Source organism: Centruroides vittatus, unplaced genomic scaffold (genome assembly GCF_030686945.1).
Source record: "Centruroides vittatus isolate TY-2023 unplaced genomic scaffold, ASM3068694v2 contig_466, whole genome shotgun sequence".
NCBI lineage: Eukaryota > Metazoa > Arthropoda > Arachnida > Scorpiones > Buthidae > Centruroides > Centruroides vittatus.
Window position 1 is genome coordinate 2,181,427 of NW_027122260.1, and position 25,285 is coordinate 2,206,711.

Sequence of the window (25,285 nt, forward strand, 5' to 3'; positions counted from 1 at the left end):
TAAAGAGATCATATTGAAATAAATTACTTATCATTCAAAGTTTTTAAATAATTATAATTATTTTTACTATGTAAATATAAAAATGAAAATCATATTATACATTTTTAGGGAAAATTTTCTGTAATACCAATTTAATTAATGAATGACTGGATTGATTGATTGTAATGAAGAGACCAATTTAATTTTTTCAAATTTAATGTGTAATATTAGAGTGCAATAAAAAAATATGACATACAAATACATTAACTTTTTTAAGAGGTAAAAAGTAATTTTTTGTTGACACTTCTGAAGACGTAGGTATCATCAGAAGCAATTTAATTAGCATGTGATAAATGTTACTCAGAAACATTTTATACATTTTAAACTCTTTTTTTTTTATTTTCTGAAATATAACCTATGGCAGGAGTGGAGAACTCGCTTGAGCCTGCATGCCGTATAGTAAGCATACTTAACTTTAAAGGCATTTATTATGCTAAAGTTTTAGACTTTAAATATGCATTAATTAGGAAAAATGTAAAAATCTGTTTGAAAAAAGATCATCAGGTGATAAACCAAAAGGATGATTGAAAAAGACAGACGATAAATTGAAATCATGTGATAAGGAGAAATCACCTGGCTCATAACTTCTGCACTACTTTGGGCAAACATACCATAGGTTTGCCAACCCTAACCTATGGTATGTATGTATTAGTTTGTTGTTTAAGCTTGATGCATTATGTTTGAAGATAATTAATGTTTATTCATTTTGTAAGTAATTCAAAATTTATATCAAATGTTACCTAAAATATTGATTATTGGATATTTTAGTAATTATAATTGCAATAAAAATGATTTTAAAAATTTAGTTTTCGAAATGATATGATAGCTAGTCAGTTAGAAATCAATCTTAATTGACACTTATAAAAAAACAAAATCAGAATATAATATGTGGATTTTGTGTTCTTTTTCATGAAGATGATAACGTCCATCCACACAACTCTTATCACCTCTAAAAAGTCCAGTAATGAGTTGTTTAACTTTCCCGGCAATATTTGATGGTGCCATCTATTATGATATTTTATTTAAAGATTTTTTAATATATTTGAATATTATAAAATGGTAGAAAGTTTAATTTTGAGGGTAGGGATGGATTTTATAAAAATATTGTAAATAATAATGAGTAAAATCATCATTAAGTCTGACCCTATTGGAGATACACACGACCCCCTTTATCTCTCCACCCTCTTGACTTTTAATCACCAAAATTTAATAGCATCAATTCCCTTAATAAACAAAATTTGTTCCTGCAAAATTTCAGAAATTTTCAACAAAAATAAACACTGGAGTTAAGCTTCAAAGAGGGTGAACAAGAATTGTGCCACACAGACACACTAACATCCATACATACAGAGAAAACCCCCAAATATTTTTGCATTTTTCAACATTTAAAGGTGTCCTGAGTCCAAAAATGTAAAAATCTTGCTGGGTTGTTTTTCAGCCAATCATAACACATTCATTATATAACTAATGTTCATTTATATATAAGGAAAGGATTAAGAAGTTTTTTTTGTTTAGTTTATAACACTTTGAGTTCAGTTTTGCTACAGAACAGCCTTTTCTTTAAAAGTTCTGTTTCTACTTTTGAAAATGTTTAGAAATCTTTTGGCTTTTTCTAATTCATAACTAATAATTTAGCATTTTTATGTAAAATTAAATAATTTCTAAAACAATAAATGTTATAATCTAGCAATTTATAGTGTTATCTCACTAATCAAATCACTATTAATCAAAATGATATTAAATATGAATTATTATTTTGTTTAAATTTTATTTTCCTCATTAAATTAACAGTAAATTTTATAGTTAATGAAATTTGGCACCACATTGACAATTAAATAGACTAGCACTGTTGCTTCTGGTTACCAATTTTAAATCATGATGATCAAAAATCTGTTCTGTAAGTTGTTCCAAAAAAGAATAACAAATTTTTAAGTTTAAACTGAGAGCTCAAGTAGAGCTATAAACTTTTTAAATAATCTTTAGTAAATAGGCTATCACTGTTTCTTTTTGTTAATTGTTAATAAATTTTATATACTTTAGAATTGTTTAATTATATGATTTAATACAAGGTTTTGCATATATATAATCACTAAATACAAACAAAACCTTTTATCCAGTAACAGATCTTCAACGAAAATTCCAAACATGACGAAGGCCGAAAACGTTAGGAATTTTCATTGAAGTTCTGTTACTGGATAAAAGGTTTTGTTTGTATTTAATTAATTACTCCAGTAATTTGTGAAGTTACAATAAATAGAAGACATTTAAACAATAACAAAGCCCAATTTTCAGATATTTAATATCTACAAGCTGGATTTCCCCAAGTAGATGACTTGTAGGTATTTGGATAAATAGAATAGTAGAATATTTATATTACACTTTTGTCCACTTTGGATGTTCTTATGAACTAGGACTTGTTATACTGAGGGAAGAGAAAAACATAATTTCCAATTAAAATATATTAATTGTAATGTAATATTGTAAGAATAGTAGAACTTTCTCAAGAGATTTATTAAAATTTGCTAGGTTTTTGTAAGATTTCTAATTTTCAAAAGTAGTTAGTAAATGATTTGGTGTAGATGGAAAAGGAGAAAAGTGATTTGAACTATTAAAAACAAAAATTAATTCATTTAATAGACTCTTATTCTTTACTAGATTTAACATTTTCAACTTTATTTAAAGGTTGTCTTCAGATTCTAACGTTAGAACAAATTATGGAACAGAAAACAAAATATGTAAAATTTAAGGGTTTCATCAATAACCTCAATTTAGATGTCATTAGTTATTTATATATTGTATGTCCAGTTATTGCAATAATTTATTTTAAAAAATAAGAATCATCCAAAGCAATATTTCATAACATGATGATGCTAACAAAATAAAGACAAAGAAAGAACCATTACAGGAAACTATATTAAACATCAAAATGCATTAGCTACTTTTTAATGTTTTATTTCAGCAAATGTGTGAAAATAGGATACTTGAATGGTTCCATCAACCAGACTCTGCATTTTTTATGTACATGACATCATTGGATGAAGATCTTGGGGCTAATTCTACTCCATTTATAGCCAACTACAAGCTTTCTGCAGGTACTTCTACCCTGTCTAATTCTACAAGTTAACTCCTCCTGCTCTTGATGTCATTCCTGTATGCAGTTGGCTACATTGGTGGCTGTATGCAATCAGATTCTGTTATTGCAGCACCTTTTGAGAAAAGTTTTTGTGCGCTAAGTATTTCAGCCAAAAACAAAAGTCAGATTTTAAAAATGGTGTTTATAAAATTAATATGTTGAAATATGTAATATATATATTTAGCATGTGTGCATTTGCAAGCATAAAGATTTAGCTTAAAAACAAACAGGCATCCTTCTTAGTCAAAAAAATTTAGCCTTTTGTCACGGTATTGTCAACAAATATGAATGCATTGTGTTAAGCTTAAATATGGCAATGATTTCACAAATAATTTGCTATCTAAAATCAAGATATATAATCTAAAATTCTAATTTGATTTTCATAAAATGATAAAATGCATTATTAATTACTAAACATTTTTAATAGCTGAAAATAAAATAAAATTTTATTCAATAATTTAGCTGTAACAACTAGTGTTGCCACCTTTACAAAATCGCTGACTCGGACAGCAGGTCAGGTTTGTTCAAACAGAAGTTCCTGACGCATGCACAATGTCATTTTACAATGCAAAGAATAATGTGCATGCTGGTTCTAAATCAGTTACAGTTAGGGATGTCGAGAGGCAGGTTGTGCGTCACATTTAGCATAAACAGTGTAACATGGCGGAATAACTGATGAGTTTCAGTGAGTGTGAGGTCTTTCGTTCAAATGGTGTAAATTTATAACAATATTTGCAAGAACTTTGTTTCATTGTAATTTCACAATTTCTACGAAATTCCCGGACAAAATTAATAGTTCACCCGAAGTGAGTAAATTCCCGTACTGTCCAGGTGAAAACCAGACGGGTGGTAACACTAGTAACAACAAAAAATTTATCTATCTTATCTATATTAATATATATTTCAAGTTTAAATTAGAACCAGAATTGATAATAATATCATAACATAATGCCAAATTGTAAGAGAACAAATTATTATAGAAAATTGCATCACCTCTTATAAACCTGTTTAAATGAAAATATTGGTTGTTTCATTTGAAAAATTTTACATATGTTATGTAAAAAAATTTGAATTAAGTTTGACTTAAAGTGTGAAGCTAATTCTTCGTCACAATTTGCAATTTAAAACTACATCCAATATCAAAAATTTTTAATTCTTAAGTGAAAATTAGATTAGAGTTAGAATTAGATTCTTCCATTTTTAAATGATCTCTTATTTAGTAGTATATAGCAATAGAAGTAAGTTTTATTATTTACACTTAACATTTTCAAAATTTATAAAATATCTGATCATGTAAAAAGCTATTTTTTATTAATATAAATTAGAAAATTTTACAAAAAATTAATAAATGTTTTGCTTAAAAATTGTTATTAGATAAATAAAATTAAATGAACTAATTAATGGTTTATGCTTTTGTGGATTGTTAAAAAATATTACAATATGATTGTCATCTATTAAATATAGCTAAAAGAATAATCCAAAATATAGTAACTTTTTGTTATATTGCTCATTCAGATATATCCTGCTTTTTTGGGTTTTCTATATATAAAAGCACCTTAGCCAATAATTTTTTAAAAATCAGTTGACATTGAACTTCTAATAGAAAAGAAATATTACTGTACTTATTGACCTTAAAACTACCATTGTATGAAATACAACCACAAAAAAGCAAGTTGGCATGGTGATTGAAATAAACAAAACAGATGGATAGATATATTGGTTATATTGCATCATCTGATATACTGCTCATTTGGTTTGTCTCCCAACATGTGTGATATAATGAGAGAGTATTGTAATGTAATTATCCTAAATTAAAATTTGGCAAATTTATTTATTTAATCATAAAGATCAAATTAATTTTATCCTGAACTGTTTTTACATCAAATACTTAAAATATATGTAAATTTAAATCATCTAAGAACAACAAATGCTTGATATACAGTATTTCAAAAAAACATTTTCCATACTTGCAATGATAGGTGATAACTTCTGAATAACTTACGTAAATTAACTCATTTACATAATGAAAGCAAAAATATAAAGCAGGAAACTATAGGTAATCACTATATTAAAAACACTATTCTAACACCCATAAATTTAGAAAGGATTACTTTTTTTAATTTACAAATGTAGATTCCTGTGTCAAAGAATCTGACTAGTTTTACCTATAAAGGGATAACTGATATGCGAAATTGTCCTTTTGTTTAAAGTGTAAATTGCAAAAACAGATTGATCACATAATGTCTATCATAAGGTTCACAAATTTATTATGGTATCCAGCATTAACTGAAGATATTTTATTCAATTCCTTTTCCAATAAACTGGATGAAGGCATTAAGAGGAGAGGTCTTGTATCAGCACACTAATAGCTATATGCTCATATGCTAGTGGCTGGATTGCATCGTTTAGGGATAATAATATATGGAACACTTACATTATGTAAAACCCGGAAATACTTTATAGTTCCAACAAGTAATTTGTATTTCTGAAAATGAAATCTTATGTTCAGCTTTGCATTCAACCGTGAACTTAATTGTAGAGCACGCATTGTTCAATATATACATAATGAAATTAAGATCATTTCATTGGTGAAAATACGTAAAGGTGTATTTCAAAATTTGGCCAAAACGAGTTAGAACATCTTTAAATATAAACCTGGGTCTTTCGTGTTATGAAGGAGCACTATATCTCTATGTAACATCATTTGCATTCTATGGAATGATAAACACTGGGTGTTTCTCAAATATCTGATGAAAATATTATAACTTATGGATATTTCTTGAAAGATGCTATAAACACTACATTTTAAAATTATTTTAAAGGCATATCTAGACTTAGGCAAGTTTGCTGCTAAAAATGATCTCAGCTTGCTTTGTTTATGTTTTGATTTCCAACAGGTCATCTATTTGCCTGTATCAAACAACAGTACAGTATTTTACAAAAGGTTTGCTGTTTACAATTTAACTGTTTATGATATAGCTCTCAGGACTGTTACTGCTTTATCTGGAAGGAGTGTGAAAGTGGTTAAGGTGCTTCTGAAGTATCAACAGCACTGTTTAGAATGTTTCTGAAATACAATGGAAGGAAGATCCATACTGCCAGTTTATTTGCCGAAGGTTGTGGGGAACAAAATCTGAATTCTATCATGGTAGGAGCTCTCATATAGCCTACATTGTTTCATAGTTGAAACATTTAAAGTGAGTCTTCATTTCTTTACCACTAATCATGGACAATGTAAAGAATACTCCACTCTCAGTGCAATTTCATATGCAGTTAAAAAGGCTAGTGAATTCTTTATGCCTTCTCAGTTTATACCAGTCTTTTGTCTTGCAAGAAAGGCAAAGCTTACTCTTTTTAAAAATTTAGTGAGAACCATAGAGTGCATTCTATCCATATTGATGACGAGGGAAAGCTTTTAAATGGACAGACATTGTTGAATTCAATGTAAGGAAGAATGAATTAGGTAAAATATTTTTTAAAACAAGCCACATTAATTACAATTACAATTACTGATCATTGACTTTAAAATGGCAAAATGCACTACTGTTGACAAAACAACTTAATAACTTAAATAAGAGAAACACCTTACTTATTTTCAATAATGATTTATCAGTTCTCCCAAGTTAAGGACATGTCATCTACATAATGTAGGTACAGTACATGATAAGAATTTATCATCATAGAAATTATAGAAATTTCTTCCACAAAATGTGGATGACGAACTAGACTTTGTTCACAATGTAGCTATTGATTATATTTATATTCTTTTGTGCAATCTGGAAGATCATGCATCTCAGATGACTTACCACAGTCATGATCAAGTAGTGAAGAAGAAAATGATTTAGAATTTACTTACCAGTGCAGTGTTTTTCACAAGGATGTATTGGTATGGATTGGAGGGTTTTTTTGCAAGGATTGCATTCTGTTTGCAAGGCACATTGTGAATTCTGTACACACCACATAGGGAGAGAAGTATTTAAAAAGGGGGTAGCAAAATTTTAAAATCAAATGTCTAAATAGAATACAAATTTAGAACATTGCTAATTTGTTCTTAATTTCTTCTGAAAATAATGACATTCTTATGACATTATTTTCAAAGTACATTTTCTGTATACCTTAACCTGTATAAAGAAATTGACATTACAAGTAAATAAAATTTCTCACAAGTGGTTAAAATAAACAAATAACAATAAATTTATTATATTTATGTACTAATACAAATATTTACTTTTTCAGGAAAATGAAGTCTGCTTGTATTTGGATGTGTTGTGTGCTTTCATTATTTATTACTCAAGGTAAGATTTTATATATATTATCAGAATAGATCACAATAATAAATAATAGAAGTATTCTGAAAATAATGAAACTGCTTTGACAAGTGAATAACTTGTTTTAAAGAAAACATCTTTACTGACTTTTCTGATCTCATCATGTTGCAATTGATTTTTGAAATGTTGATTTTCAGATATATTTTTGATACTATAATGTGCATGCATGCATAAATAAATAAATATCCACATTAACAACATGTAAGATATCATTTAATGTCAAAGTAAACAAATATGCCCTGTTTGTATTTGCTGTTTTAAATTTATACAGTGCCTTCTATAGTTTGTTGTAATTGTCAACTGTCTGTTTTTGAAGTGCATGGTGATTGGTGCTCCTTACAATTTACCTTCTGCAAATATTTTTTCTTTACTATTCATTTTTTCTTATCTTCAATGATAAGGATTTAGTTCCTTCCCATACCATTCTCCACCACTGTGATTTTAGTCACTCATTGATTCCCAAAATTGGGTAAATAATTATCTTGTTTTCATTGATCTATCTTAAGTATGTTAAGTAGAGCTCACATTTATGAAAGATTGAAATAAATGTGAGCTCTACTTACCATACTTAATATTAGAGGAGTTTTGAGTCTTTTTTTTATGTGGAGTTTAATGATTTTATAAGCAGAAATATTCAATAGAAAGAACTCTTGTTTATATCATTTAGCATATGGTAGAATTGGTTTTTGCTATGTTTTTTGCTTAACATCATAGCTTTCAAGAACCTTTTAACTATGTTAGGTGAGAACTTGATGTACATATAAACTAACTATTATAAAACTCAGTTGTTTCTAAGGAAAAATTCCATACTACTATTTGTTTTTGCTCTTTTTTGACTTGCTCCTGTTAAAATATGGGTGCAAGCATCTCTTTACATAAAGGTATAGAATACAAGTAATCCTCAGTATGTGCAGTTTTGATGAGAGTTTTTTTTCGGTTAATGCAGGTCTGAGGGAAGTTCAATGTTGACAACATGCAGATATATCAATGCTGAACCAATTCCATTTTACTCCAACTCACTGTTAGTTAGTAGGTAGAAGTTAATTTTAGTTTTTCTAATACAGTGCTCTTATTCAGATAGTTCAATTTCTATTATCACATTTAGCGTAATTTTTGCCAACATTTGTTTAAATTCTTCAGCTTTTACAGAAAACTATGAAAAGAAAAGGCAGCAACTTGTGCCTCTGATGAGTGAAAAATATTTTGCTTGATTCTTAAAAAACTTTTACTTCATGTTTTTATTTTTTGGATTACTTTAATGAGAGTTTAGATTAACCACTAATCAATCTTTGATGTTATTTTCCTGATTTGCTTTCATTTTTGTATGCAACTACACAGAACTTTGTCTAAAACTTATAGTGTATGCAAATATGTAAGTCAAAATTGCACATATCAAAGTTAACAATTAATAAAATATAAATTAATTTATAAATTACATTAATTAAGATCTATAATCATAATTGTTATATTTATATTTCTTGGGCAGAGTAAAAATATAGGAAATGAAGAAACAAAGTTAAAAAGATTTACTGAAGAATTATTAATTGATTTTTAACTTTGTTTCTTCATTTCCTATATTTTTACTCTGCCCAAGAAATATAAATATAACAATTATGATTATAGAGCTTAATTAATGTAATTTATAAATTAATTTATATTTTATTAATTGTTAACTTTGATATGTGCAATTTTGACTTACATATTTGCAGAACCAATTAATCACATATATTAACAGTACAGGTACTCCTCACTTTATGATCAAGTTCTGTTTCGAACGGAAACTTGGTCAGAACGGATCAATAAAATATTTGTTACATATTAAAAAAAACTAAAATTCCAAACGTTTCAACCTATGTTGTCTAGCTCATGTACTTTGAATCTCATCTACTTGACTGTTGCCACTCAGATGTGAAACTTACAAAGAATTACAAGATAAACACTCAATTTTTCAGAGATCCAATTTTTGGAAATGCTTGAGAAGTGGGTCCTATTATTTGGACAAGGAGCTGTTTGTGTTTAAGGCTATGTGTTCAAACTGTGCAGTATTATTTATTGCCAGTGTTGTTTGAATCAGAAACCTAAACATCTGACCTTCTCCTTGTTAGCAATTGGAATCATTTTTGAATAATTTTTTAATAAATAATTCCAAATAACCCATGATTACGAAATGTAAACAGTATTTCATATGTTCTGTCATGTCAAAATTTTGTATAGTGAAATAAGTCACCTCAAATTTTGTCAGTCAATAAGAAATCTCTAATCTAGAAACATGGCATTGCATAAAAATGGCAATTGGTTTTTAATGCCAATTTCTATTTTTCTGCCCAAACTTCCCATGTGATGTCATGAAATTGCTAGGTATATGGTGCACAGGACTTCCTCAGACCAGAGCTAGACATGTGCTGTTTTTCTTGAAGTGTGCTTTGTGATTTAATTTCACACTGAATGTCAAAATGAGCAGATTTGGGTTTTATTGCCAGTATTATATTTTTATAGTCACTTTAATAAAAATATCACAAATGGATGATTTTGGTATTATGCAGCTTGATCCTGATTCTGAATTGACTAACTTTGGATTACTAAATTATAATTATATATGTTTACTTTATGTAAACTAAATTTCAGGGGACATTAACTACTGTGTGATCAAAATTTTTGTGCGTAATTTTTTATTTGAAAAATACAATGCACAGAAACAGCTTGAAATGTTGACATGATACATTGGACTGGCCTCTAATATCTCATCACATAACTAAATTTTGGATCCTCTTATCATAGAAACTTGACAGCTGCATATGGATTTACTGCTGAATAGCAACTGACATTTTTGCTGTTGGCCAAATGTTGACCACTAAGAAATTTTTAAAAATAATCACACAGATGATAATATAAAGGAGCAAGGTCAGGACTGTACAGGAGATGCTTCAGTATCTTCCAACCTAAGGATTCTACAGTTCTAATTAACAGTTCATCAAAACTATTAGTAAGAACTGCTTTCTGAAATGTTTTTTATATGACTATTGTTTTGATTGACTATATTGTTTTGATTGACTTCTTATGAAGTGTAACTCATATTGTTTTGCAGCAAAAGCTATTCCATGCACTAAGAAGGACTTCTAATCATCTATGTTGAAATTTCATTTAATTTTGCAATTCATCTATATGTCAGCATAACCAATTTTGTAACATTTATGGACAGTGATATGTAAGTATCAGATTTTAATGAACATGCACATATTTTTTTTTCAATATTTCATGTTGTAAATAGTTTTATTTTACACAAACTTGCATATTTCATTTTTGTGCATTTCATGCATATATATATATACCAAGATTTTAGCTCTCCCAAATCATTGAACAACATAAATTATAAATGAACTGGAGGAAGAACTTAAAGATTAAATAATCCACATTTTAAAATTACTCCAGCAGGTGTTTTCAGTAAAAAAAAAATGTTTTTTGAATCAGTTGATGGATCTTCATTAAATTTTATTTGTTAAATTGTATTCTACAACTGATGAAGATCCATCAGCTGGATTAAAAACATTTTAATTTATAAAAAAATTCCTGCTGGAGTAATTTTAAGGTGTGGATTATTTATCATTGAACAACTTTTTGTTATTGTACAAATTTCAAAATATTCTGCCATTGCTGATTCCAAGCCTGGATAAGAAAGAAGGCGAGTTAGTGTCAGGTAGACAACCAGCTGTAAAACTATTGCCAAATCATAAATCTTTCTGGAAACTTGGCCATGGATAGGGCATCCTTGTGATGCACAGCAGTGATTTCCTGTTGTGAAAATGAGCAAGAGCTACCACACAAGACTGGTGGGTGTGGCAAAAGAAGCTAGTCCAGAGTTTAAGGGTAATGTCATGGAACATGGGGACACTAACAGGAAAGAACAGAGAATTGGCAGATGTTCTAAAGAAAAGGAGAATAAGTGTGGTCAAGAGACAAAATGGAAAGGAGAAAAGGTTAGAAAAATTGGTTGTGACTACAAGTTGTGATATTCTTGAATGAGAAATGGAAGGAATGGAGTTGGGATTGTGGTATGTAAAGAGCTGAAGAAGAAAGTAGTAGAAGTAAAAAGAATAAATGACCAGATTATGATGATCAATGTGACAGAAAAGATAGTTTGGAACTTTCTCAGTGTATATGCCCCTCAGGCAGGATTAAGAGATGAAGAGGAACTCTGGAATTTGCCTAGATGACCTATTACAGGAAATACCAGAATGCAAGAAGGTAATATTTGGCAGACACATAAATGGAGATGTTATGAAAGAAATGGTTGAGAAGGTGCATGGTGGACAGAGTTTTGAAGCTAAGAATGAGGAAGGAATCCAAATTTTTGAGATGGCAATGGCCTAAATACCTTTTATGTAAAGAGAATGGTTCATCTTGTGACTTACAAGAGTAGTGGGAGAAAATCACAGATTGTCTATGTTTTAATCAGAAGGGAGGATCTGAAGATGTGTAAAGATGGCAAAGTGATACTAGGAGAAAGCCTTAGCATTCAACACAGGATGCTTGTGATGGATGAAGATTAAAATACAGGAGGAGGATAGGTTGGTTCTCCAAAGATAAGATGGTGAAAGTTGAAGGATGAAAAAGAATTTAGGGAGTTGTTCCAGTTGGACCTTTGGGATTTAGAATTGGATGTAAATACTGTGTGGAAGATGACTGAAAGTATTGTGATGGTAGGAAGAGAAGTGATTGGTGAGACTAACAGCAAAGGATGTGTTGGGAAAGAATCTGGAATTGGTAGTGGAATGAGGATGTGCAGACAATTATTAAGGAAAAGAAAACTTTATTCAAGAAATAACAAAAAATGGGAGAAACGGATGATTATAGGAAGTATAAAGAAGCCAAAACAGGAACTAAGAGAGCAGTTTGTAAGACCAAATAGTCTTAGATTAATTTTATAAGAAATTAGAGATGAGAGAGTGAGAAGGCAATATACTGGCTATACAAAATAAGAGAAAGGAAGAGCTGGAATTTTGGATAGATAAGTTGCATACCAGAGAGTGCTAACTAATGAGAGAGACATCAGACAGCATTGGAAACTATACTTCTATAATCTACTGAACTTCCAGTCTAAGGTTGAAATGCATCTGGAGATGGACAAAAAGGAAAGCAGGATTGAAGTAATAAGTGTACAAAGAGGTCAAAGTTGCCCTGAGTAGAATTGAAAATGGGAAAACTGTGGACCCAAATGGAATACAGGTAGAGACATGGAAGGCATTAGGCAACAGAGGTCTTGAATGGCTAACTGGATTATTTATTAAAATTTTGAATATGGGGATATGCCAGAAGAATGGAGAAAAAGCTGTCTTATACCAGTATCCAAGAACAAAGGTGACATTCAGGATTTCTCAAGTTAGAGGCATAAAGTTGATGAGCCAAACACTGAAAATCTGGGAGAGGTATTGAGAGAAGGTTGAGAATTTTTTTGGACATCAAGGAAAATAAGTATGGGTTCATTTCAGGAAGATTGACTGCAGAGGCCATTTTCCTCATGTCTAACTGATGGAAAAGCACTGAGAATAGAAAAAAGATTTATACATGGTTTTCATTGACTTGGAGAAAGACTACAATAGAATCCCAAGAGAAGTGATTTGGTGGGCATTAAGGAATAAAGAGGATTTATTAAGGTCATTGATGATATGTACAGTACAAGGGTATGTGACAACTAAGCAGTTAACAATGGGCAATGGTTAACTTGGTGACAGAAACTTAAAAATTTTGCATTCTTAGCAAGCATATGATTTTGTGGATACTTTTTATTTAATTTTTTGTAAATATTGGTAAAAAATATATAAATATAAATATGGTTGACTAATGAGGTATGAGTTACAAACTATGAGTTATTTCCAACTTAGGAAAAGGAAATGCTTTTGAATGACTTACTGTAGCATTGAAAATAATGTAATTGATATTTTGTCAGAACAGTTAACAAAGCACATCAAAGGAAAGCAGTTCTCTGAAAACAAAATCTTTTAAAGAACTTTTATACTGTTTTGTTTTTTAATTTATATTGTATTTAATGTATAATGTAATGAATTTTTAATTTTATATAATTATTATCTTTGTTTTTATGTATATTTGTTAATTTTGGAGGTAGTATTAACTGTCCTCAGAGACTTTTCTATTTACTTTTAAAATGAATACTTGTAAATAAAGTATGCACTATGCATAAATATGTTTGTTAATTACAAAATTGTTCTTTTACTGGTTTAACTCATTTCTTAAAAAATATTAATTAAATTTACTGGATTGATCAATAGAAAATGATTATTTTTTATAAAGAAAAAAAAATTTGTATTTTGTCCATTGTTCATCTCTTATTTTGTCACCCGGATGTCCAGCGTCCACTCACCATCTCCCAGTTGACAGTATGTATGGTGCAAAGGGTCCACAACAAGAATAAGAAGTTCATATGGGATGACCAAGTTTCCCATAGACATTGATTTGCAACAGGGCTCTGCTCTGAGTCCTTACCTGTTTGTCTTGATTATGGATGTGCTGATAGGAGACTTACAAGATGAAATACCTTGGTGTCTACTGTTTGCAGATGGGTATTGTTCTTATTGATGTGGACAAAGACAAATTACATTGTAAGTTGGAAAATTGGAGGAAAGACTGGAAGGAAAATGTTTGTTTAAAGATCAGTAGAAATAAAATGGAGTATATGAAATATGCTTCTCAGAATTACATTGATGTGAAAATTGAAGGAATGAGAATGAAAGAGAGTGAAAGATTCAAATATTTGGGGTCAGCTCTCCAGCAAGATGGAGAGATTGTTGATGAGAAAAGAGTTACAGCTGATTGGACTAAATTGAGAGGTGCTACTGAGTACTTTGTGACAGAAGAATGTTGCCAAGATTAAAAGAAAAATTTCATAAAATGGTTATTAGGTCTTGAGGTACTGTTCAGAGTGCTAGGCTGTGAAGAAAGTGCAGGTACAGAGGATGCATATTCCAGAAATGTAGATGCTGAGATGGATGAGTGGTGTCACAAGGAAAGATAAGATGAGGATCAGTTACATCAGGGGAAGCTTGTACATCATGGAGATAGAAGAAAAACTGAGGGAAAAATCTACATGTGGTGGTTTGTCAACCAGAAACAGCTCCAGTGCAAAGAGTCCTGGGAATGTCAATGGAAGGGGCAAGGAGGAGAGTACAATCTAGAAAGACCTGGAATGAGACTCTTAAACTTAATATGAAGGAGTGTGGTGTGTCTGCAGAAGTTGCTTTGAACAGGACAGAATGGAAGTGCTAATGCCATATTGTTGGGAAAAGGTCAAGAAGAAGAAGAAATTTCAAAATATTGCACATTATTATTGCTAGATGATGATAAACATGAAAAAAATCCAATAGTTATTATAGTTATTGTCTGAGACTAATTTGACATCTACTAATCCTTATGGAAGGGACCATAACCTAATGCCATTGTTAGTGATGATAGTATATTGTCCTTCTATTCAATGACTTACTGAATTTTCCAGACTGTTCTTAGTGATGGGAAGTTAGGGAAATTTCTCCAGATCTAAGAAATTTGGCTCTGATCTAAGGACTGTAGGAGGAATTTTTTTTTCCAATTAGGATTTCTAGGGAAATTTTGAAAAATGTAGGTTTGCAGATGCAATAGTTTGATAAATTTTTTAAAATATTTGGCTGGTTAATCGTGATATATGATTAACCAGCCAAATAATAATAATCTAATTTTCTAATTTTGTAATGATATATGAATTCTAAATTTTCAATTGGACCATATTCCATAATTCTAATTGCCCCAGCTTTGGTTGCATAGGATTGGAAACATTTTTTAACACAAGGTCTTGACTATAATCTATTTCTACTGCTGATAACATGAAACATATCACTGCACCTTACAATATGATGAATACACTGAATTCAAATATTTGAAATCTGCCAACAAACACATCGATTAGTAATCTACATGAGAAAACATGTAACTAAGAAATTCCCTCTTTATTAGGAAACATCTTCAAGTGGAGACCTATTGTTGGTTTTTGCTTCTTTTTGATGATATCTGTGAACTTTTTTGTTTTTCTACTAATATTAAATCTGATCTAGTGTGTATTTGTGAATTTTTCCTACCATATTGTAAATACAGTACTACAGTAGAGAGTTGGTAATCGGAATCAATTGGGGACTGGGGTTGTTCAGATTAGTGATTTTGTTCCGATTACTGATTATGTACGAAAAAATATATTAACCTGTCCGATGTTCAAATTTTTCTCTGTTGTGTGTCGCTTCGTGTTGAATTTTCGTCGATTTTAAGCCTGATGAAAATTTTTATAATAATAATCGAGGCTATCGTATCATTAAAAATTATTTCTTTATTTTGTACAAACAAAATAAATATATTGAAGAATATAAAAACATAAAAATTATATTTAGAAGTAAAGTAAATATAAAATTTAGAAGTAAATCTAGTATCAAGAACGTTCAATTCAGCACAACACAGTCCGACTGAAAATCGTTCTGATTAACGACTCTCTACTGTATTAATATTTATTTAACAATGGGGTAAAGAGACTTCTAGAAAAGTTTTAATGCAACAATGGATAAAAGATCTTTGTGAAGATTACTTAATCACTAATGGTAGCACTAATTTTTTCCAGGTTTGTCAAAGGTCAGTAGGGTGCTTCAAAAAATTTCTAGTACAGCAGCACTTGTCAACAGAATATCATAAAAAATTCTATGACAGATATAAGAAAAAACCAGAAATGCAATTGCATTCTTGTGTTTTTGAAAACTCACCAGTTAAATGTGTTGCATTTTAACTGCTGAGTGTTCAAAAATACAAAAATATGATCCTTTCAACAAAGACCTGTGCAAAGCAATGCTTATAGGAGGAATTCTATGAAATAAATTTAATATTGAAACATTCAGAACATTTTTCAAAGCACAGCAATTGAAATGTTCCTACTGAGTTTAACTCTAAGGAAAAAGTACTTGAATATCTGCTACAAAGTGTTTTTAAATGAAATTTGCAACAGTATAGGAGGATATTTAGATATCAATGGATGAAATAGATGCTATTGGATGGTATATTGCTAATGCAATAGTTAAAAGCCTAATAGAAGAGAAGTCATCCAAGTCACATACTTGGAAAACAATCATGAAACTAACTTAATTTGTAAATAGGGCTTTAGGTATTCCATGGCCAGAAAGGATCCAGCACCATAGTGTTGCTGCTTGTAACTGACAGTTTTGCATATATTGTGAAGATGGCTATTACATTAACATCTGATTGCAGAGATGAAGTTTATGTTAAACAACGATTAACTCTAAGCTCAAAACTTTCTCCTACTTTGTAGCTAAAGACTAAATTGTTTTTACTCCTTAGGCTACAAGGAGAACTTGTATAGCAAAACCAGTCTAACAACTATGCTATTGGCTATGCTATGCTATTTGGCCAATTTCATGTTTACAGAGTTAACAGCCGAATGGTGTCTAGATGTTGGCTGGCTGAACTGCGGTTTAAAATGCAATGCAAAGATGACAGTTGTCTATTTCTGAATGCCATCTAAATGAACCTCAACAAAACGTTTGATCTTACTTTCTTTGCCATTACTCCTCCTCTTAGGAGTTGTTCAGCCAATAGGGTTATTCATTTGTGACATCAGAAAAACTAAGGTTGCCAGCTATCTTCTTAAAGCTTCCAGTAGCACAAAATCTTATGGCCATCAACAACTGTTGTTTGGCAGTTATTGACAATCCTTCTCCATTTTGATGTTTAATTTCATTGCCAATATAATTTAAAATATGAACAAATCCAGATTTAGAAATTTATATCAAATTCAGAATTGGTCATTGGAATAGTTTTAAGGAATTATTCCAATCTCATATTATTCTCTCCCTTCATAATTTCAAGATAAAAAAAAATAAAATATCTAAAATTATTCATTTCTATAAAAAGTTTTTGTAATTATTAAAACTGTTTGCTGTTTGTTTAACAGAACATTTTGATAACAGGATTATAACAATAATAATAACCCTGAAATGCATTAATATTTTATAACTGACATGATAGTTGAATTATAAATATGAGCATCTGATTTAATTATAGACTTAAGTCTCATTCGTTTGAATATCGAAATTGGAACTTTTAACCCTTAGCCTGTTGTTTGCCACGCCCCCTTGTTTATGTTTATTTTGTAAAATGGCCAAGGGCAAAATAGGTGAATCAGGCAATATTAATTTAATTTTTGGTGAATTTTTAAATATTATTCTATTCATATGAAAAAAATCACATATATTTATCAATATAGTTAGTTTTAAATACAACATTTTTCAATAAAGTTTGTTTGAAAAATTTATGAGGAAAAAAAATATATGATAACTGAATTTCAAACTTGAAAATTTGTTACTTTTTGTCAAAATTAACATTGTCTGGTTACTTCATTCTTATTGTCACTGTGCCAGAATGACGTAGAATATTGTTCTGTACAATTTGATATAACACTTATGCATGTACGTTTATTCATTGTGAAATTATCGCACATTATATCAAACATTTGTTTGAAATATAAACTTTATTATGCTTTCAACTAATATAATTAACTGGGTGTACTATAGATTACCACTTATGGAATTTCAGGACTTTGATTATATATTTGAACTTGGGACAGAGACGAGTTCAACGGTACCCTATTTTTGGACCAGAGACAAAAAATAAAAAAGTTATCATACGTTTTCAAGTTATCAACGTTATCATATAGGTTTTTAAGTTACCATACTTTTTTAATGCTCTCATGAAGACAGTACCATAGTTGCTAGTACTGCCATCTTGCGGTAAAGTCTGCAAACCATGACGTCAGACTACGGTCATTTCCAGTAGGGTTAAACACGCGATACGAGAGCGGAGAGAGCGATGCGACTTCCGATCATCGCGCGATCGCCATTTCGGTTAATGTTACCTATGGCAGCGAACATGGTGGCCATTCCCACTGTTTGTGCTCCTGACTAACCTCCCGGAGGGGAGCCGCCGGCAGGCTGCCATGTGCTAAATGTCGCTAGTTATTGATTCATGGTAGTTCTTGAACAAAGTAAAAAAGGGGGGAACGTCAATTAAAGGCAATTTTAACGGCAAGCGACGCGACTCCCGATTGCGATAGCGAGGCCGACTTAGCGGAGAGAGCGACATGACTCCCTATCATGCGCGATCGCTGGAAAAAAGTATGATAACTTTATTATTTTTCGTTTCCGGTCCAAAAGTAGGGTATTGTTGAACTCGTCTCGTCTCCCGAGTTCAGATATATGCTCAGACCCGAAATTCCATAGGTGGTAATCTATAGTATCCCCAATGAACTAATATACTTTATCCATTTCATATCAAACAAGATTATATATTTTTGTAATAAACATATGATTACCAGTAGCAATAGATGTAAGATTTGCTGATATTTTAGATTTAAAAAAAAATTAAAAATTAAAAAAAATACATAAAATATCAGAACTGAGGGTCATAACTTGAATATTTATAATGCATTAACATATTATAGCTGAATAAACTTATTATAGCATGAATGAACTTAGTATAGTAATATTATTGCATGAATATGCTAAAAATGAAATAAAAAATTATCAGAAAATGAAAAATTAAGAAAAAAAAACCAATAATTAAAATTTTTTAAGTCAACAAAACACCACCTGCACAAAAATATGTGAAACAGACGATAAACAAGACGATGCCGTCAAGTGCTGACATTTGTTGTCGATTAATTTTATAAAAATCGATTGTTAACAGGGTAACGATCAATTGGTACCCTGGCCTTTTTGCTTAACAATTAGGGTAACGATAGATCGGTACCCTGGCCGGGAAAGGGTTAATACAGTCGACTCCGCATAAGTCAGCACCCCAAGGGGAAGTGAAAATGTGTCAAGTTATCCGATGTGACAACTAAAGCGAAGTTGAAAAAAAACCACAAAACTACAATTAGGAAAATACAGTATTGCGTTAAACAATAGTATTGGTTTACAATACATTTACGATTACTCTGTAGACGAAAAACTGAAAAATTCATTTAGTGTTGTTTGCTTTGAGCACTTAACTGTCTCGACTTTCTTTTTCAACGATCACAAACGCCTTGAAAACATCATCTTTTCAATTGTCAATTGTTGGAAAGTAACGTCTTAGGATTCTTAATGCCTCTAGCGTGAGAAAATGCAAAATTGTATTCTAATATGACGCTGATGTAGATTTTATATTTTCTTTTTGTTTATCTGTTATTATTTTATACATAAAATGTTAAGGCATTTTTATTAATATGTATATATATATTAATAATAATAATATATTAATTATATATTAATAAATAAATCTACTCCCCCTCCTGAAAAAAAACGAGTTCACACCACACGTGCGGAGTGAATTCATTTTTTCAAGAGGGGTGACGACTTATCGGAGTGTGGGACAGCAAAAGTATGTCGACTTATTCAGTAGTGATGAGTTAAACGGTGTCGAGTAAACTGGAGTTTTTTTAACAATTATGCCTACGTAAGTCGGCCAGGACCACAGAAAAGTGACTACTTAACCGATGGTGTCGAGTTATCCAGGTGTCGACTTATGCGGAGTCGACTGTATATTAAAATTTTGGATATATGAGCACTAAGAGCCATTGCAAACTGTGGGAAGTGGGAGCTAGCGTATGCTTGGTTGCATTCCAAAGCCCTGCCTTTTTTCCCATGAGGCTACGAGCCATTTTTGCTAGGTAAGCTATGCGGACATGAAGCAGCCGCAAACTACACAACGTTTGCTCACATAAAAGTTCTGCATCACAGGAGATTAGCGACTAGTGCTGCCAACAGGCTGGTTATTAAATTCATGGTCCAGATTAATTACAAGTGATGTTGATTCCATGTTTAGAAGCTAAAAGCTCTCCTAATTGTGTTAGTGTGGAATCCCTCTTGTTCTTTTTGTAGTAGTCGACATGACTTGGATTGGCTATAGAACAAACATTTCATTATACCTATACTGTAATCAGTCAGTTTTCGTTCCAAACTTGGAAACAACATGGGGAAAAATGCCTACTAGTTAAGCCTAACTAGTTAGCTTAACTAGCTGAAAATATTTATGTACAATGTTCATATTATTTTCTTTTCAATACTGAATGTATTAATCATGTAATTTACTTACATTGATAAAATTCTATTATTTCTTTTTCAATGCTTGACAACATGTTTATGCAGTCATACATTTTCCTCGCTTTCTCTTGCTAGCATGACTGCTCTATCTGTCAAATTCTGTCAACAGCAAGTATATGCTCGCATCACTGCACTAGCAAAGGAAAAACCATGCGGCCACAAAGAAAGGGGCGGAGCCTTTGATGTCATTGGATATGCTAGTGCACATTTGTTAGCGTTTTGCTCTCACAAAGCGCTAGTTTTCAGCAGCTCTAAGGTTTGGCTCTACAGAGGACTTATATACTATTGATGTTTGTCAGAGTAATCAAACAGTAATGGGCAAACACAGTTTTATTATAACTATGGTATGCATTTTGGACAGTATCTGTCTCTCATTAGTAATGCTTGTTTCAATTTGGTGGGTTTAAAGGACTCTAAAATACAAGTGGTTTTATATTAGAAAACAATGATTATTCATTAAAATTCGGTTATTCTGACAAATGTCAATAGTGTGTGATAAGTCCTCCATAGAACCAAACCTCAGCATACGTCAGACGTTCAGCGCCACTTTTCTGTAAGCCTAGAAGTTTGACAAATGGTGTTTGGAAAGTCAGTGGAATCATGCTCGCATTTAAAACTTTGGCCTCAACCTCACTAATTAGTACTTCACATGAATTTTGATTTATAGATGTTTGAAATACTGTGTTATAAATATTAATATTTGTTTGTCTACTCCATGAGTCAATTATTAATAATGAGTTTTCTGTTATATTTGGAGATAATACATCTTTCCTCAATGACATTTGGGACTTTTGGGTACTTTAAAAACTAATATGATTAAAAGATATTTTAATAACAATTTGTTGTTGTTGTTGTTATATTAGATAAATTATATATAATTAATTTTATTATTGTTATATATATGTATTGTTTAAATATGATATTCCCTCTTTATTCTCTTTTACATAATGTTTCAGCATTAATGAACTTCAAGAAGATTTTAAGGAAAAAAGAGGGACATTGTTTTAAAATATCTTTCATCTCTTATAGATTAAAGCTAGAATTTTAGTTCTAATATGTATAATGGTGGAATCAAATAATATAGATATCCCAAAAAGATACGATTCCAAAATAAAAAGCAATTTTTTTTTGACTTCTTAAAAATGTGTTTCAGCATTAATGAACTTCAGTTTATAAACAAGGAGTTAATCAGTATAACTTTTGTTTAATAAACAATGGAATAAATAAGATTAAAATACATTCTGAAAACAAAACCTAGTCTGACAGCCTTTTTCAATTAAGTAATAATTTAATAATAATTTACTTTACATAGTTTTATTCTTTATACTATTGTATTCTTTTGGTTCTAATGTGCATCCAATTTTCAAGGCATCAAAACCCAGAAAAAATTAACTTATGAATATAATGCATACTCTATATCAAAACCATGATCATACTGTTATTGTTGTGGCCTCTTTCATTAGTTTGTGGACTTCTATGGCCATTTCTCCTAATTTCACATTAAATTTGATTGCTACATGTTTCTCCTGTAGGTCCAACAATTTAGAATGTGACACTAACATTATATGGTATCCCTTCTCATCTTTCTACCACTGCATGTGAGCCATGATGATATCTGGTACACAAACACACTAATGTCTAGACTATTGTTGAGGTGCAACACCCACCTGCTAACATTTTTCATTTTGTAAGAAAAAAATTGTCAGAATTTACTGATCATACCTTATATATTTAAATGATAGTTTTTAACATGTTTGAAATGATTGAATAAAAATGTTAATTCTACTATTCTACATTTTAGTTTATAGTGTAGCAGTTATGTCTGTTGACCTTGGTACAGAATGGATGAAAGTTGCAATAGTATCAGTAAGTATTATTTTTGTACTTATTTTTTGTATTTTGTGCATGTGTTAAAAATTTTAAGTAGTAAGTAAAAATGGGATTTATTCAACTATTTGATCTATTTCTATACTTCAATTTAATCAGAAATTTAAATTTTACTCTTAACATGTTTTTACATTTATAACAATTTATATAAAATTTCACTACTAAAGTTTAATATGTTCACGAAATATTAAATTAGCTCTCAATCTTTAACACTATTCTTTATAGCAAAACACACACAGTACAATGTTTTGTTTCTACCAATAATTTTGTTTGTTTAAATTAATTATTCATAGGCTAATGAACATCTGTAAAATCAATTTCATTTTAATACTTGGAATAAGAATTTTCAGAAACCTTGAGTATTTTCAGTTTATCAGAAGTTTATCAGTTAATCAGAAATATAGTATAATTTCTGAACAGCAGACACCATCAGGACTGAGAAGTTAGTCTGCTATTCAAAGATGTCCACTATTAGGAGGTACTGATGGCTATACTGTGTTTTGTTGTGGCCATCATATAGTGAAGAATAAGATGAATTATGAAAACATCACATTTGTGTTAGGAATTTGAATACACCAAAAAGTACAAGTAGGATATATGATTAAAATGATATTTTCAGCTGTAAAAGTCTCATTTTAATTGAATTCTAAATAGCAATAGATTGGACAGGATACTTTAAATGGAACATAAAAATTACAACAAAACATAAACGATGATTAATTATTAATTCATAAAAAATGAAGTGGGTGGAAGTAACAAAAAAGGAAAAATGAAACAGTTGTTATGAACAGAAGGGTGGACAAAGGTTGGTTTAGGCCAGGGATCACCAAACTACAGTCCGTGAGGTCAGTTCATCCAGCCCGTCGCCGCATTGTGCCATAAATGAGCTAACATAAAGTATAATTATTCCATATAAAGTATAATTATTTATATGGAAATATCATATATTGTAAACAAACATACTAAGTAGAAAAATTTAAAATAAGTAAATAAAAATTGTCAAAATTGGTTCAATCTGATTTTTGCATCTGACAGTAATGTAATTTTTAGGAAAATCAGTGAAATAAAATTATTATTATTATTATTATTATTATTATTATTATTTTTTTTTCTTTTTCAACTTTGGATAAGAGTACTTTTTGTAAGTCTCTGCAATGAAGTTTCTAACAAAAGCAATTACAAGATTGTGTACTGTATTGATCAAAATGGTTATGTGGTCTGCACTCGTCATTCTCTGTTATCTGGCTTGCTGTGAAAAAAGTTTGGTGACCTCTGGTTTAGGCGGTGAGAGTTTGAATGATGAGTTACGAAGGTGATTTGCTAGCCATCTCAAGGGGTGGGAAATGTATTTGTTATCTTTGCATATATAATGTGATTTGTGATCTAAGTGATTGAGGCATGACATCATAATTTGTATATAGTTTATAGCAGGGGTGGGCAAGCAAGAGTTCAGTGGGAGCCGCAATGTAGGTTTTGAAAAATGCATGGGAGCCGCAGTTCTGTACTGTCGTGGCGGATAGTATGGTAAGGAGTGTGATTTTATTATATAATATAAATATAATATAAAACAAATATTGAATTTTTTAAATAAACGTATTTTCACAAAATTATAAAAATAAAATCGTAAAAATAATAATAAAAAACAGAAATTAACACTTTCAGCAAGAGCCGCATGTAACTCAAAAAGAGCCGCATGTGGCTCTCGGAGCCGCATTTGCCCACGCCTGGTTTATAGGTTCATATTATAATTTTATTTCTTTCTTTCCTCAATCTTTTTCATACCTATCAACTTTCTATTGTTCTCTAATTTCTTTGTTCCCCAAAATTCGAGAACTTTCTACCCATGCCCAAATCCCAAAGGTCTGGGGAGTGAACAATGGGTAGAAGAAGGCCCTGAGGCGATTTGAAGGGAGACAGAGCCACTTTTTGGGTAGACGCCAGAGAGATCGGCCAGATCAAGGAGATACTTTTGGTCGTTTTGTTAGTAGATGACAAGAGTACAAAAATGTGGTGTTCAATCCAGGAATAGGATAAGAAGACCAAATAGTAAGAGTCTTTGAGATGTTTCAGAAGGAGCATCTAAAAGAAAAATTCACAGAGAGGTGCAGAGACTGAGAGTGGAGTAATGATCTGGTGAGACAAAAGAAGTTTGAGTCTACCTGAATCACTGAGGGAACATTCAAGACAATTGGGTACCCCTATCCTATCTCTCTTCTTCCTTCATCTATCTATGTCTGTCTTCTATCATTTTGCTATAAGTAGGTTAAGGTTAATTTAAAAACTGCGGCTCATGCTTGCATAATTCAAAGCCGGCATATTGGATAACTTTAGGCTTCTAAAGGATTAACAAATTTTTTTTTATTATTTTGAATTTTGTATATATTTGTGTTGTGAAAAAACTTTTTTTGGAAGGGACTTTCCCAGAGTTGGAACCTGAATTATTCTAAAAAACCTTTTGTTCATACTCGATAATAAAGTTTTGTTCTTTGTATTATATCCTGTCGTCTTTTGAGTAACCCCGAATATCACATGATTAATAAAAATCAATATAGAGATTTGTCTGCTCTTTGGTTATCAAGTAGTTAATTTTTCAAATAGTTTTGCTTTTTTCAATAAACGATTTATTAAAAATTACATCTTAGCCACCACAAAATTGTTAAGATAATAAATGACCTTAAATTCAAGAATACTGAATATCTTTCCACATTTTAAAGTGGCTGGCA

The 25,285-nt window shown here is 30.6% G+C and overlaps 2 protein-coding genes across 3 annotated transcripts in view; one reads left to right on the forward strand and one right to left on the reverse strand.

Annotated features, from left to right (window-relative positions):
- Nucleotides 1-25,285, reverse strand: part of LOC136977669 (uncharacterized) — a 79,785-nt gene that overhangs the window by 17,375 nt on the left and 37,125 nt on the right. The gene's annotated exons all lie outside the window — the stretch shown is intronic.
- LOC136977672 (hypoxia up-regulated protein 1-like) overlaps nucleotides 1-25,285 on the forward strand; it is a 64,574-nt gene that overhangs the window by 468 nt on the left and 38,821 nt on the right. For both annotated transcript variants that reach the window (XM_067273215.1, XM_067273214.1), the window contains exons 2-3: nucleotides 7,409-7,467; nucleotides 22,477-22,541. In XM_067273215.1, coding sequence (XP_067129316.1) covers nucleotides 7,413-7,467; nucleotides 22,477-22,541 — 120 coding nt within the window. In that variant the 5' untranslated portion in view covers nucleotides 7,409-7,412. The remainder of the gene's footprint in view (nucleotides 1-7,408; nucleotides 7,468-22,476; nucleotides 22,542-25,285) is intronic.